The sequence below is a fragment of the Esox lucius genome, chromosome 17 (assembly GCF_011004845.1).
Source record: "Esox lucius isolate fEsoLuc1 chromosome 17, fEsoLuc1.pri, whole genome shotgun sequence".
In the NCBI taxonomy this organism is placed as follows: domain Eukaryota; kingdom Metazoa; phylum Chordata; class Actinopteri; order Esociformes; family Esocidae; genus Esox; species Esox lucius.
In genome coordinates, this window is record NC_047585.1 from 16,078,033 (window position 1) to 16,094,017 (window position 15,985).

Below are 15,985 nucleotides of genomic sequence, written 5' to 3' on the forward strand. Positions count from 1 at the left end.
CTGACAGGAGGTTAAAAGATACCCCACCCGTAGGCCTTTAAAGCCCATTGAAGCTGTGTCCAACTAAATAGAACTGTACACTCATACCACAATGCTGACCTTAGTTCATCAACATTCCCTCCAGCACAATCTTCATTGTAGCATCTTTGTGAACTTCATGCTCTTACATTCAGTTCTGTTACAGTTTCTTTCAGTAAAACAGTTGTTTTTTGAAGAACATGCAAGTCTAGCAATTCTTATCCATTGGGCTGAGTAAAAATTTAGCCGTTTTACAGATAATATCATTACATTCTGCAACATTGGGTTTTAAGGGTGAGGAAAATGGTTGTCTTTCCTGCAATTCTATACAAAAAAGAACAATGTGCAGTATAAAAGCTAATCTACATCTTGTCATGGAGGTGAAAGAAAATTGTGCAACTGGTTTCTAATGTCCTACTTTCTTGCAATTTTACAAACAAGTTGAAAGTATAGCCAATGATTGATTTCATTAAATGGTGAAGCACTCAGTGACAGTTTCCTCAATTTTCCGCATTTTGGCGATTCTGTAGTTCTCTATGCTGTGATCATAGCTGAAATAAAAACAGAACATATCCAACGGTAGGGAGAGCTGTTTTGTCACAGGTAGCTTTTTCACTGACTCTAGATACCTATTGCACATGAAGTGTTGTCTTCTCATGAAGTGTTATCCTGCCCAGTTGGAGGGATGACCTGTTTATTGGTTGCATGCAGGCTGGATTAGTACAGTTTTATAAATCGTTCAGAGATGTGATTCATTTTTGTAGACTCTTGCTTATTGACCTAATTGTAATTAAATGTAAACGAATAGCCCTAGGCTACTGCCGAATGCATTAGCATATTGACCTGTTGTCATTGAATAATAAAGCAATAAAAATAATAATAATAACCTCCCTCTGAAAATATCCCACCAGTGTCAATATGCTCATAGCATTCCTTATGCAATTACACGAGGTGTTAACCTACATAAATTACCAGTCGCAAACAAATGAAACAGCTGTATCTTCCTACATTTTGATGGCTGTTAATATTCCAAATGGCCAACGCATTTCCTATGAATTTCCGTGTGCCATGTTACATAAAGTAAAATACTTCAGGTCATCAATTTGGCTGTGGAAGCGGGGAGCATGTAAAGAGAGTGTTGAGCTGCCGAATGGTGGTGCATTTCGCGCGTGTTTTCACGTGTCACAAGTGGGCGCTTCACTCACTGCCTCTGCTGCACAGCCGCTGGAACACGGGGATGCGCATAATGTAAATCTCAGCTCAGAGGTCTCTCTCGCACGCTCTCTCTCAGTCTTCTAGGCTGGCAGCATTTCTGGACTGTCTTAGTTCTTTAAAGACAATACTAAAGCACCCATGAGTGAGTAGTTTGCGGCGTATCCCGACGTCGGAGCTGGAGCTCTGTGCATGACTCCTGAGCTAATTGCGTGGGTGCTTCGGGGATTACAGCGAAGAGCATCTCCTTCAAGCCAAGAGGAGATACATAGCCTACTTGCGGGATTCTTTACCAGAAGTGTGGTGCTGCAATTCTGTGGACCGTCGTTTACTTTCGTTGGGATCTTGAATGGGTGAGACTACACTCATGCGAATATGTTTCTTCCTTAGAAATAGCATAGAGAATCGATAAATACCACCGATCATGTACGGTTCATTTGGACAGTGAAATAAATGAAATAGACTAGAAAATATAGAAAATAGACTATTTTCTATGATCATTCAATTCCATCAACAGAAAAAAACTGCATTCTGTTTAATTACTCGGTAAGTTATTCGTTTACGATGACTTGAAATATCCTACAAAATAGCTACTATGTCTCATATTGTGGTTATATCACGACGGAGTGTATCAATTTAACAATCCTACATTGCCTGTAGCATAATATGTTTAGATGAGCTTAGAAGCTTTTTTTTTTATATTGTATGTATAGAAAATTGGCAGTGTGAAATATATATATATATATATATATATATATATATATATATATATATATATATATTATAAGTGTAAATGTTATTGCAACTAGTCAACCATGCAAGCCACACGGTGCCGGTTGTCCAAAAGCACAGGGATATCTTTTGCCCATTTCACCTACATGTATGGGCTTCGAAACATTGAAACAACACACTGATTCAAGCACTTACTTAACTCTCAATCTTGAGCAGAAAAAAAGCAATTTCCCCTACTAGAAAAAAAAGAACTGTGTGAAGGGATAACCAGCAGACATTTAGGGAGATAATGGTTGTGCATGATCATCTCATGCATAATGCTGATATTGTACTCCGCCAGGAGCTTGAATGGCTGCTCCAGGCTACTGGGAGTTATCTTGCTTCTCAGGCTCTATTTCCTCATCTAGGGCACAAGTCCACATGGGGCTTCTTTGCTGTGCTTTGTGCAGTCAGGGATGGCAGGCTAGTCATATAGATCTGACTGCAGAAAGCCAAATGCCAAGGATGATGGTTGCAATAGAGCCTCTTTTTCCTCATAAATTCAGTTTAATGCACCTGGTGATGGCTTTTTTTCTCTCCAGATATTCCATTTGAATCTAAAAAAGCAGAAACATATTTCGACCCCTCCAAGTGGGATCTTTTATTTATAGGTTGATTAATTTGTCACCCAAAATGTTATCACCTTGTCTTTTATTGTCCCCTTACATCATCAGTAAATGAGGGAATTACACAAATAGGCATGTAATAAATCACACATTTAGTCAAAACACATATTTCATACTAAGAGGTGTTTGTATTTTTTTCATTTTTTTGAGAGATCTCTTTCTACTTCATCCATATCCACTTTCTATGAACATTCACTCTGAGTGAAACATTTCTGTGGTACTCAGTCTACAAATGTGCAGATTGAGCTCATTTGACACTCTTGTAGGGTCTACAGTGACCACCAGTGTGGATGACATAGTCAATTTGAATGGTAGTGCCATCAGATGTTTTTGCTCTAGATTCAGTACAACAATGGCTATTAACTCAGTTCTTAATGCATGAAAAATGAGACTCCCAAATTGGCATGATACACTGATTGGAAGGTTAATGTATGTATTGGAAATGTTGTTTTATTTTTCATTTGGTGGCTGCCACACAAAAATCTGGCGTGGCTCTATATCAAATAGTCATATTATCAGCACTCCTGTGCTAGATCTAGTGCTTTAATCACTTTCTTCATTTTTTTGTTTTGTTTTTTTACTTTTGAGTCCCCACGTCTGCCGAGTGGCACAATGCAAGTAAACATTTTCACATTTACATGATAGAGGTTTTATGAGATGCTCTCATCCAGAGTGACTTACAGTACACATTTCCTCGACTTTTCATATTGGCACCACGTGATAACCTAACCCACAACCCTGTCATTGCACACACCATGCTCTAGCAACTTAGCAGCAAGGGATCATACAATAAATACAACAAAATGTATGATTGTTCCCACATCCACATTAACATCCTGTTAAATTGTGTTTCTTTGTAGTTAACTAGTTATGACATTTAGTACATGGGGTCAGAATTGACCTCCTTTTGGTGTGTTTAGGGTTAAACTGTGATTAGTCATCCAACATAATTCAATTATACTTTTAATTATGTTGCTGGCACTGTTGTATTTTTTTCAGTTAGGCAGCCCACTTTCCTCTGAAAGTGTCAAATGATGGTCTACATCCCCAATGGTAACCTCAGAGGGACCTCTAAGATTAAAATCATCGTACCTTTGTTCTATTTCTTTTTAATCTCTGGTGGAAGTTCCTACAAAATTGGACCAATTATGGAAGACTTAAGTGCCAGCTGAATCAAAATTAATTTACTTTAGATTAATACATAGATTCACAGCACATTCGAAACACTTCTGGCTTGACCATTTTGGAGCCCTCGTAAAAGACAGAGCACATGCTCACCCAATACGCATCTTCAAAGTATGTGCTGTTCATTGGGGAATGGGATCGCTCTCTCCTCTATTCATGTTTATTTATAGATTTCTCTAGCATGCTTTGCTCCTCATTTTGTGGCTAACAAGCACAGCCAAATGAGAGGTGAAAACATTGTAAGCAGCTAGGCTGCTAAATTATTCCAGAACACCGCAATATATCCCTGACATCTCATGCTATAGAGTAAAGGCTTGTTACCCTTTTGTTTTAGCTCAATTGGTTATGACAGCCCTTTTGAGGAACACAGGAGTGTCAGTCTTGTTGCAATAAGCGCATTTCTGTTTGGTAGAATATAGGAGGTTTGAATGCCATGCTGTAAGTGGTTGCACCAATCCAAATATCTAGCTCCGGTCCAGAGAGCATCTGTCTCCATCCCACAATTCCAACCCAGTGACGTACGCGTGGCTACTAGGATGGGGTTTTGGGGATATGCCACCACGATGATGGGGTTTTGGGGATATGCCACCACGATGATGGGGTTGTGGAACGGATCAGTGCTCCCTGTCTCCCTCTCTGTTAAGTGCACTTACTCTTCTGGCCCTATGGTTTGCAGCAGCTGTGGGATTCATTGATGCATTGGCCCCTTGGTTAACATTGGAGGGGATCACTGGAGCATTCATGTTGTCTTTTCAACAGCGAGGCCTTCCAGGAATTCTCCTGTTTTTCTTTAAGAACCTTCAATATTCGGGTCATTTGTTTCCCGACCTGATAATTATTACTCAACTCACCTTTTTATTTTCTAAAGATGTTTTTGGGTTGTTAAACACAAAGTCTCACTCTGTGAAAACAATGTCTACTGATAATCTATTTTCCCCACGAACACCCGCTACTTAACAAATAACTTTGGGGCGTTGTTTGTGTTTATAAATGCAATATAATCTTTATAATTTATTTTACATTTGGAGTTTTGATCTTCCTTTCCTGTATTCCGATTACCATTTATTTGCTTTACTATACAGTAGTCTATAGAATATTACTGATTTATAGTTACTATGTTTCTCTGAGTGACAGAAGTAATAACGTTTCCCTTGTCTTTATGCTCACTCCATTCCGTGTCAGTGTGTGCTGTGAATTTCTGGTCTTAGTCAAAGCCAGTTTGTCAGTCCCAATCACATTTAATGTTATGCATGCATGTATGTCACAATGTACCAATCGAACGCCTTTATAAAATGACTCAAGGTTTTGTGTTGTGTGATGCATTTCCCTGGCAGCCACACTCGAAGCAGCCGTCAGATTCATCTCGGGAGAGGTATTCCTCTGTATGTGTAAAACCCTTTTTTCACTGGATTGAAATGTTAAAAGTTGCCAAAGTGAAAGGAATGGACTAGAAATGTTCTACGTCTGTACACTTAATTAGACCCGGACGAACAACATTCTGGTGCTCAGCTTATAGCATTGTACTTACATTGAGAAACATTTGCAAATTATTTCGTTGCAATTGTTCCATTTTCTAAGGCTTGAATACAGAACGTTGATATAATAACCTGGCGCAATGCAACATGTATTCATCCTCAGTGAAATCTACTCAGCAGCCGGATTGTTGGATACACTAAATAGTGAGGCACAGAGATGATGATGATGATGATGATGATGATGATGATATGCTCATTATTTTTCTTTGGTAAATCAAAGCTCATGGTGGACCTTAAACTCAAATCTTTTTTCTTGTCGACACTGGCCTTAAAGATTTACTAGCAGAGGCCAATAATAGATATTACAGTAATTACACTTTATATATCCTTCCTTGAATAAAGATAAATGAGGTTTTAGGTGCTGTGGTTGTGGGGAATGGATTGCCTATGATTTGTTTTTCTATCTACCTGTGTTACTCTCTTTTTGAGATCTATGGGTCTGTACTTGCTGGTCAATTTGTTTGCCATGGGTCTTGTTGTATCTGACAATAGCTCATCCTCTCGATCATGTCGTGATGGAACCTCTCTCCTTTTTCGCCCGCCCTTATTAGATTCTTTGCAATTATACATTCCCTCGGGGGAAAACGGATGCCTTTACCCACCTCTCCTATCAATTATGCGGCAAACAACAGCCCCTTTAACCAAGAAGTCATCTCGTTTACTGTGGGATACGTTTAGCCAACGACTTCCATTAGGCTTAGCTATTGTGGAGGTGAAACTGTGATGCCTCATTACATTTGGCAGAGTAATCTCGTATTCATAATTTCTCCTCACGCTAGTGGATAATGATATCCAGCCACCCTTACTATTACAGTACATGGTCAGATAGAAGACACACTGTTATTTTAATGCATAGCTATTTCCAATACAAGCTCTTCTTTTACACCCGGGGGAGATATTTTGTTTGACACGTTGACCACCTAGCTTGACTTATCTCACAAGCTAAACATCCAGAATATGGGTTTGCCAAAATAAAATCTGCATCTGGAAAAATGTACTGGAGGTATACATTCTAATTACAGTCTGTTCTCTGTGGGTTCCTGAATAAGAATGGGAAGGATAGGATGAGATGACTTGGATTGAGCAGAGCAGACTCTCAGCGCATGGCCGTTAACACTGCTGTCTATCTGAGGCATTTGGCACCCATTTTTAACCAGTACCATCTCAAAGCGTGTAATCCAATGTGACATGATTCACAGTGGCAAAATGCCCCCTAAAACTTGAAAGACACAAGAAAATCCACTCTGAGACAAACTGCCACGCAATTATGGTATATGTCATTAAGAACAATTACTGGCACCAGGATCATGGTGCTAAGGCAGTACTGGCTGGAATATTATTTAGTTTATAGTTGGCTGCAGGAGGCTAATGCTTTTGGCTCCTCGCAGCATGTGAATCATAACCATGGCTATGTAATAGCAGCTGTATTTCCCCCCCTCAAACTACACACAGACACACACACACACACACAGTTACGTAATTATAGCTATTTGACCTCACAAACAATTGCATGTCTTGGTTTGTATATAAAAAAGTAACCCTTATATGCCATTTTCATTAGGAATGCTAATGTTTGTAGCCAACCGGGATTATCCACAAATGTTTAAAGAGCTAGGAACGTGGAGATGGGTTCTGGTTCCTAATCCCTTGAGGCATGTCAGTTAGCACGAGTAACAGTTTGGGAAATAATGCTTTTACCATTGGAATAATGCTGGAAATGTATAACAATACAAACCACTTCCAGATCAGTATTTTTTTAAGGGCCATTATATTTTTTGTCAGACAATATTATGTATCATGCATTGTGAATTCAGTTCAAAGACTTTGCAAGCATGGCACAGGCTCGATGGGGGAAAAAAAACTCTCTAGGTACTTGCTGTGGAACCAGGATTTCAAAGCTTCTGAAAGGGAATTATTGAAAACCTTAGTAACCCTATGCTATAGAGACATATCGTACAGATCTAAGCTAAGAGAAATGAAAGAGTGACTTAATGTAATGACTTAAATGGATTATAAAGTACAGTGAAAAAATCAAAATCCCACCTCTGCAAAATTGTTTTATCTATAATGGGAGTGTAATCCTTTTGGCGGCATGTCAAAGGGTGTACAGAAGACCAGTCATGTTTTGAAATGAAAGCGTATTCTTTACAACTTAATTAGTTGGATGACCACCTAACATTATGGATACTTGGGCACGTCTGCCGGATGCCGGAACGCATGGTTCTACACGTACGTGTTCGGGGTGCGCGATCCCGTTAATGAAAACCAGTTTACATTGGATGACATTTCTTCTGCAAAAATTAAGCATGCATATGCACAGGCATATGTGACAAATTGTGCCTATACAACCATAGCCAGAAAACAACATATTATAATAAGATTAAACTTTGTTTTCATACTTTTAGTCATGTTTTACCTGAATCATGTAAGCAGCCAATATCAATGAGGGGTGTCTCGTGTATCTCCGGAGCACGCAGGCTCATATGGCCTTGAAGGATCGGATGGAAGCGTAGCCTCTGCCCTGCATGCTATCAGTTTAGAGGGCACAAAGCTCATTGCCAACTGGACACCCTTTTCCTTCTCATAAATATATAATGCGTTCGGAGCACTGTATGGTGCTCTTTTATCCTGTGACAGAAGACAGTATGATATTATAGCTATATGGTAGCTTAAGACAGTAGCCACCTATCTGAAATGAAAATGATCAGTTAAACCTCAGGGTGAATCGAAGGCAGTTATTGGACTGACAAAGAGTTCATTTAGACTTGAGGTATGTCAAGATTATAGACACATGTTTGATGCTTGAGAAGCACAGATTTGACATTTTGGAGAGAATCATTTATTGCAAGAGCATTTGCCTTATCAAATAGCCATATCAAATAGCCAAAGATATACATAATAAATAGATAGGTACCAATATCCATAGCCCATTATCAGTATTTTGACAACTAAACCCACTATAAGAACCGTTTGCCTAGGTATTGCATTTAAGAAATGTGATGAGTGCTGTATAACAAACAGCCTTTATAATGAAGCATTTGAGGTCTGACACTCAAATACACTTCCTACAGGGTGAGTACCCAAAAACAGAGGACACAAGCTTTGCTATCACTAGTCACTTGAGTTAGTTTACCTCATGATTGTTTGGAAAGCGGACCGTTGTGAACAGACCATTTGTATGCCTGCTGAATAATTCCAACATGGGCGTGTGAGTAGCCTAACTAAATCTCTAAACAAGACTGTGTGCCTGTTATAACTGAACACAGTAAGAAATGGTTTCAGAACCATGGACAGCTACACAAACCGTCACGGAGAAGCACGCACCTCACCTTGATCCGGGCTTGCGAGCTGAGGTTTGCCTTGTTTAGAATTTTTAAATGAATAGAAAATAGTGGATGACTTAGAAGCATTGCTCCATCTGGAGAGAATAGAGAGACCCAAATTAAACTAAACTGACGGTCATAGAGCCAAACGTGTCCGATATCAAACTCCTGCACCTGAATAGATGAGGGCCTAAATCATCAGACTGCCAACAAAACAGTGCTGAGAGCTCCATGCAGAATCGTTACTCATTAATATTACTTTTTGCAAGCCTGCAAAAAACACCCAAATCCCAATGAATAACGTAAATGAACTGCACGTTGGCAGCTTAATAAACCGTTGGTCTTACCTCATGCTACTGGGGTGGTCATAAAACTCCACCAAAGGTGTCCATGTGACACAGATGAAGGCCTTAGTTGGGGTGTTTGTGTGGGTCTGATGAGTCCAGAAGGTCACGGTGAACATCCATAAGGGTCTAAGTGTTCTTAGTGCTGCACATCATCCGTAGGCAGCCAAGGGTGGATGATGTCATCTCTGAAGTTTCTTGGGCTGTTTTTTGTGGGTAAAGTTGGGCCTGAGTTGAAGCAATATCTGGAACAGTGCTGCAGGAGGTATGTGTCTGTAATGTACCTTTGCCAATTCTATCCTACTGGGAAAAAATCTGAAAGCATTAGTAATGGATTGTTTGTTATTGAAATACACTTTCTGCAACTTTACTATTTGTGTGGATACAAAGACCATTTAAAACTGCCCATGCTATTAATTCAGAAACAGAAGACAGTGACAACAGATATTATATCTAACCTACATTACTTATTCATGTTTAAACAAACTTAAGAAACACAAACTCACGAGCTGATACTATAAGAATATGGGTTATTTGTTTAAATTTGTCGATCTAAGGACTAACAGTCCATAAATGGAATGGATGTCTGGTTATGAGTAAAATTGTTGTGGTAAGTTTATATTACCAGGCATTCAGCAGTGGAAGTGAAGTGGCTACATAGCGTTAACTGAACCAGCTAGCTACCCCTGTTCAATTTCCAATTTTGCTGTTATTTTAACGAAATGTGCTTGTGGTCGAACCTTCTGTATGTCTGCCTCTAAAGCAATGGAAGGCTAAACAGCCCAATTGAGAGGAGCGAAAGTTCCAATTACCACGTTTTTTGCCCTATTCCCACATGGCAATTCACCGAAAATGTTGCGTCCCCACTTGATTTAGCCAGAGAGGAAGCAAGCAGTTTTGCTCACTTGCATGGTTGATCACATGGTTGTATCATCCATGTTGCTTTACATTCTGTAGAGTATGTGCAGAAACGCACGTTTAAAGGAAGTTCCATGCCATTAACAACATCCAAAAAATATTCCTATATTTTTTTGTATATAACTTTGACAGCTCTAGTTTCCACCAATGAAAACAGGTTTCCACGGCTCTGGGCCGAGCATCGGCAAAAATATATAATCCAATGTATTTTCCCAGGTTTACACTGTATAAAAAGATGAATCCTTTACAGTACAGAAGGCAATATATAGGTACAGTATTCTGATAACTGAATTTAGGTTGTCTGCCAGATCCTATTAATAGAAGGGGAAAGTAGATTTTAAGGTCAATAGCTTCAAACCCCCTCTGTTCTCTAATGTACCAGATTTGTGCCTGTTGCTTAGTTTGACCTAAAAATTATAAAATAAAAAACAAAAAATGGTTTAGTAATTACATTAAAAAAAGCTCACTTAATTCACTGTGTCACTTTCCAACTTATTGTCTAAATTCTTTGTATGTTCAATTTCCAAGTTCTTACACTCAATGTGTCAACATTTGAATTGTCCTTTACAGTTAGTCATTATGGAGTCATCAAAGGGCACATAGTGTTTTTGATAAAGTGATTAATCAACCATTGCTTAATGGCTTAAATTATGTGGATTTGTTGTCATTAGTTGGTGGATTGAATTTACATTTTCACTGTTTTTGAAAAAGTAGTTTGTCTTCTAAATTTGCTGAAGAATTAAGTACATGAATTGTGCAAAGCTTGCAATTCTATAATTACATTTTGATGTTAAATGTTTGTCAAATTTGGCTCTAAATATGTTACTTTAATTATTTCTCTAATTACTTTCCCCTCAGATTAAGATTCTCCTATTCAAGAGAGACCATTCCATTCACAAGCAATTGGATGAGCGTCTTATTTGCCCTTGGCAACTGAAGATGATGTTACTATGGAAACAACTTGTGCTGCTATCAATCATTGGTTGCCTTGCAGGTGAGATGTTTTACTACACCTTTTATTCAGGAAAAGGTATTTACTAGGATAATTCCTCACTTTTCAATATGATAGAGGGGTGATTGTTGTTAAAATGTACATTTTTCCTACTACTAACAATGTTGCTCGCGCAGTTTTAGTTGGCCTAATTTCTCTCTTTGTTACGAACCCAAACTGTTCTACCTTTTTTGGCAAGGATACTGGAAACCTCTCAATGGAGTAGTAATAGTTAGAAGTTGACTGTCTGACACTATGTTGTCTCTTTGGTCTTACATGGAGAGATCTGATGCTGTTGCCTACAAGTGCTTTGTGCATTCTCTGTGCTGTGAACTGAAATGAACCATACTGTGCACTGACTACACAATTCAACAGAATCAGTATTGCATTACATTGCATGGCAGGCAGATTCCATGCCTAGATATAATCTTCTCTTTTGCTGTTGATAAGAAACTAATAGAGACACCCACATTGTATTTCCAACTGGCCATATTATATTTCATACTGACAAGGTTATGTTGATTAAAATGTTTTTTTTTCATATGTTACTTCCATTGTTGCTCTGCTGCCATCCCTTAAAGTTGCGTTTCCTGCCTGTAAGTTCAATGTAGTACCAGATATTCTTGTTTAGATTGTACCTTCCAAGACTGACTTAGGTTGCTTACTACATTGGTGTGTTAAGTACAGTATAACTACACCAGTTACATGTTGAGAGATTCCATTTTGTGTGATTTCATTATTATTTTGACACAGGCATGACCAAATAGGCGATTCTTCTTTCTCGGTTTTCCTTTCAGCAAGCTAGGTAGCTAAATGGATAATATATAAATTGCAGCCACAAGTCAGCCATAGTAAAATATAATCTGAATTGGATGGATGGATTAAAGAAGTTGGCGAGTTCCTTTTTTTGTGTCCAGGCCTGTTAAGACCATTAGAATGCTTGACAATGAGGGAACCGTGGTTGGCTGGGGCAACACAGGAATGCTAAATGATTCTGCCTATGATGTTAGTGGTCTCTACCATTCATTTTGAAGCAAGGGCAAAGCAGGGTTGTAAAATTCAACCGTATCATGCAATTTCCCCGTTTATAAAATGGTCGTTGTTTTCACACTTATTGACCAGTTTGAAATGAAGTACTTGACAAATTATCCAATAGATTATGATTATTTGTTGGTAGAAAAGTGTTAATGAAACTCCCTGTTTCATTTAGCTTCATGGCAGTGCAGTCGAGTGTAACATACTGTGAAAGCTGTCTGTCTATCACAACTTGGAACGGAGGAAGGCCAGGTGTTAATAAACATTGACAGGCTGTTGGGCGGTGACAGAGATTCGAAATTAAACCCATCCCTTAAATGAAACGTGGGCTATAAAGAACATGGACGTCATCTCATAGGAAAAGACGGCAATTTTACAGAATCCTCAGGAGTGGGACAATCAGATTTGCCACCTCAAGGCCAAATATATCATACTTTAAGTAAAGCGGCGAGCTATTGACGTAAATTGTACAACATTGTGGGTGAGCTTCGGACATCGTCTTTCAGGTTGAAAAAGTGCATTTCTACTGGTGTGGGGTTTTAAGTAGCCAACTGCATCATCTCCAGGGACATATTCCATTCCCATTCCAGTGTCAGTGATCATTATCAGGATCCTTGGGATGGAACTGCTTCTTCATTTTAGTACAAGCCTCTCGCCCCACTGGTTCGTTATGCCCTTGTGGTCACCTAAGATTGGGACAGAAATCCATACACACACTTGATTTCTCTCTTTCTCTCCATTTATCCCATTCTTTTGCGCTCTTTCTTTACTGAAAGACATTCACAGCGAAGAGGATCGTCATCAGCGAATGATATGGCTAATTCCAACCGATGATATTCAGATTGTTTCCGAGCAGCTCATTGTGTAATTCACACCTATTTCTCAAGGGGACTCTGTAAAATAGTTTCTGGGAAACGCAGTCAGACTGCATGTAGAAAGTTCCCAGTGATATTTAAATACTTCAACCTTTGTGCTGTCGGTGTTACATGTCAAAATCATGCTGAAAGCCTTTGTTCTGTTTGAAGATGGAAAAGTAAAGGAATGTATTTAGATAGATTGATGCAGCAGGGCTTGAAGGCGTCACACTCGGGCGGACAAAAACTCGAAACAAATGTTATGTTATTGGCTACTTTTGATGGTCAGCTCTTTGTCGCCTGATTCAGCATCCCAGAAACATAATGACATATGACACATAACACGTACGCTGTTCATCTTTGTTTTCATCTTCATGAGGCTAAACAGTCAACACAAAAGTGTCAAAAACAAAATGGCTTAGGCGAGGTCTACCAGTTATATAAACCGTATTTCGAGGTTGGTACAATGGTAATACTCAGAAACATGGGAGAGATTAGAATCGTTTTTGGATTCACGTGGGAGGATTCAAGTATGCCACTGAGGTTTCACCGTCACCATGCTTTTTGGAGGGTTTAGATTGGTGCCAGCATTGAATAGTTATGCCAACACTGACATTCTTTTTTGTGGATAAGCTATTATGATTATTTGGGTTAGTAGGACATGTTTTCATCGTATAATGAGTTTCTTATCTCTATTCCAAATCCAACATTTGAATTGCTGTACGTATCTCTCTCATACTGTATTTACCATGCTGCAATAAAAAAAAAAAAAGAAGTGTCATTACTTTTTCCCACCCCATTTGGCAGTCCCTGACGTGTCAGGATTGACACCTGCTCACCCCCTACCTATTGTTTTACAGACTAATTTGTCAATTCCTTGTTAGATGAACTAATATGCCACACGTTGTTGAAGGCCTGAGAAACACATGCTGTGTTCCTTATATAACCTCCAGCATATGCACAAGATGTCCTATTCCAAGGGCCAAGATGGAGGACAGAGCCCAGTGACCTCATTCTTCCCATCAACTCCCCTGACCAGGAAGCCACCATTCGATGTGAGGCGGAGGGGAACCCCGCCCCACGGTACAGGTAATGGATCCCATATACCTATGTTATCATTACACGATTGAATGTGGGACTAACTTTAGCTGCCATTTAGCAAGGTTTAACCAGATCTCCAGTCTATCTCTCTCAAGGCAATCAAACTGGATACTGATAGCATTGGTTCGTATTGATTTGGCTGCGAGAGATAAGCATTGGGCCGGCCATAATTGCAGGAGATACTGTAACAACCAAGAAACAAGATTAACCAGACAGTTAACCAGACAAAGAAACATATTCACAGGGGCTGCTCATTCCAACACCCCCCCCGGATGCTGTAAAATATAATGTACGCTTTGAGCTGTGATAAAGTCAGCCAACCATTAGCTTATAAATACTTCAGCAATGTTAGTCAAGTTATCTTTATTACAGATTTGATTTAGGTTGCTCTGGGATTGAGTAAAATGCTTTACAATGTGGCGCACAGTTTCAGAACTCATTAGTAATGCAGGGAGATTTCAGTGACTAATTCTACTCCAGATTCTCCGATGTCCCTTCCGATTGTTCCCCGGCGGTGTGCCTGAAAATGGCAGCCCGCGTTGGTTTTTGCGGTAGATTGTGTTTCGTAGCTTGGTCAGCATCATGTAAATGGCCAGCAAGCAGCGGAGAGAGGCAATAACCTTGTGAGTGACATTCTGTTAAATGCTTACATTTCCTCTAATGCATCTGTGCTGAAAACATGGTCTTGGAGCAGCAGCAGGCGGTATCATTACAGTATACTTGTTGTGCAAGCTGAGCAATCCAAGGATGAGCTGAACCATTACAACTTGCACTACTTGAAAAATAAGTTGAGTGGATGCGTCCTCACCATCAAACTAAACAATGTGGACTTTTAGTACTGCTCCGACTGTTCGGGCTTAAGTGTTTTTTGCACAGGGACCAGCGTGGATCGTGCTTCATGAATATGTTGATAAAACGCGGCGTAGTCAACTGTGCCACAAAGTGGAACAACCCTCGTGTGCAGTTAGTAGGAGCCTCTTTCGATTTTAAAGTGCATCTCAAAAAGTTTGCTGTGTTAGGAAAGTAACAAGGATATGTTTTCCCTGGATTAATATTGGATGTATTGGAACGGATGAAACATTAGTCATCATAAGAAATTCATAATGCTGTGATGGTTTTTATTTGGGCCAGTAGCTTCCTGCGGTTGAGTGTGTCTAATTAGTTATTTCACACAGTTAATGTAATTGGTTAAGTCCAATCCAAGACAAATTAAAGACAATGCAGCATTCATTGTCAACATGGATAGAATCCAAAACTATCAATTACAAACCTGGACCTCAGGCAGCCACTTTACCTGAGGTCCTTGTATTTAGCCACATTATTACAGAGCAGAGATCTGAATACAATAGTAGACAATCCTTTGACTGAAACCAAGTCCCATGGCAGGGGGTTGACGCTTACAGCAGTACTTTTAAACACATCGTTTAGTCCTTGGACTCGCTGCAAGTGAACAGATCATTTGTGGCTTTATTTGACTCTGACTGTTCATGACTTGTTACCCCTTCGGCAAGGAGAGGACTTTGGTCTTGATGATTACATAAATGTTTAGCAATACATTTCCCTAACAAAAAAAACCCTCCCGACCTCAAATGCCCTCAATGAGCTGGACTAGTTTAGCTGTCCGTCAGAACCACGAATGGACGAGCATTGACCTTCCACAACTCAGCTGAAACACAACAGCTAACACGACCTCCAGGAAATGATCTTGCACAACTCCACACGTCACGTTCAAGTTATTAGTACTTTATGTTTTTTCAGTATATTGGGTATTTGTTCTCAATATGGTTGTCACAATAGAATTTAGTCCATGATAAACAGTGCTTTGGGCAATTTGTACCAAACTTGTAATGTTCTATGGAAACAAGAGCATAGTGGTCGACAGACAACAATCTTTTTTTTATATTCCCCATCGCTTAAAGTGACACTAGGGAGATGTTGTCACTGTCTCTTACTTTAAGACTTAAATAGCGCTCCGAGAACACATTAGGCAATTTGAGTTTCTCATTTAGTCTGAAAGTGATCACAGCGTGAAGCCTGAGGAGAGAACTTTGCATGCATCTGCTGCCCTGACA

The 15,985-nt window shown here is 39.4% G+C and overlaps 1 protein-coding gene across 1 annotated transcript in view; it reads left to right on the forward strand.

Moving 5' to 3' along the window:
• Positions 1-1,250: 1,250 nt before the first annotated feature.
• cntn3b (contactin 3b) overlaps positions 1,251-15,985 on the forward strand; it is a 42,641-nt gene continuing 27,906 nt past the window's right edge. Inside the window, exons 1-3 of the mRNA XM_013138410.3 lie at positions 1,251-1,583; positions 10,791-10,926; positions 13,766-13,901. Of these exons, the coding sequence (XP_012993864.2) occupies positions 10,872-10,926; positions 13,766-13,901 (191 nt within the window). The 5' untranslated portion in view covers positions 1,251-1,583; positions 10,791-10,871. The remainder of the gene's footprint in view (positions 1,584-10,790; positions 10,927-13,765; positions 13,902-15,985) is intronic.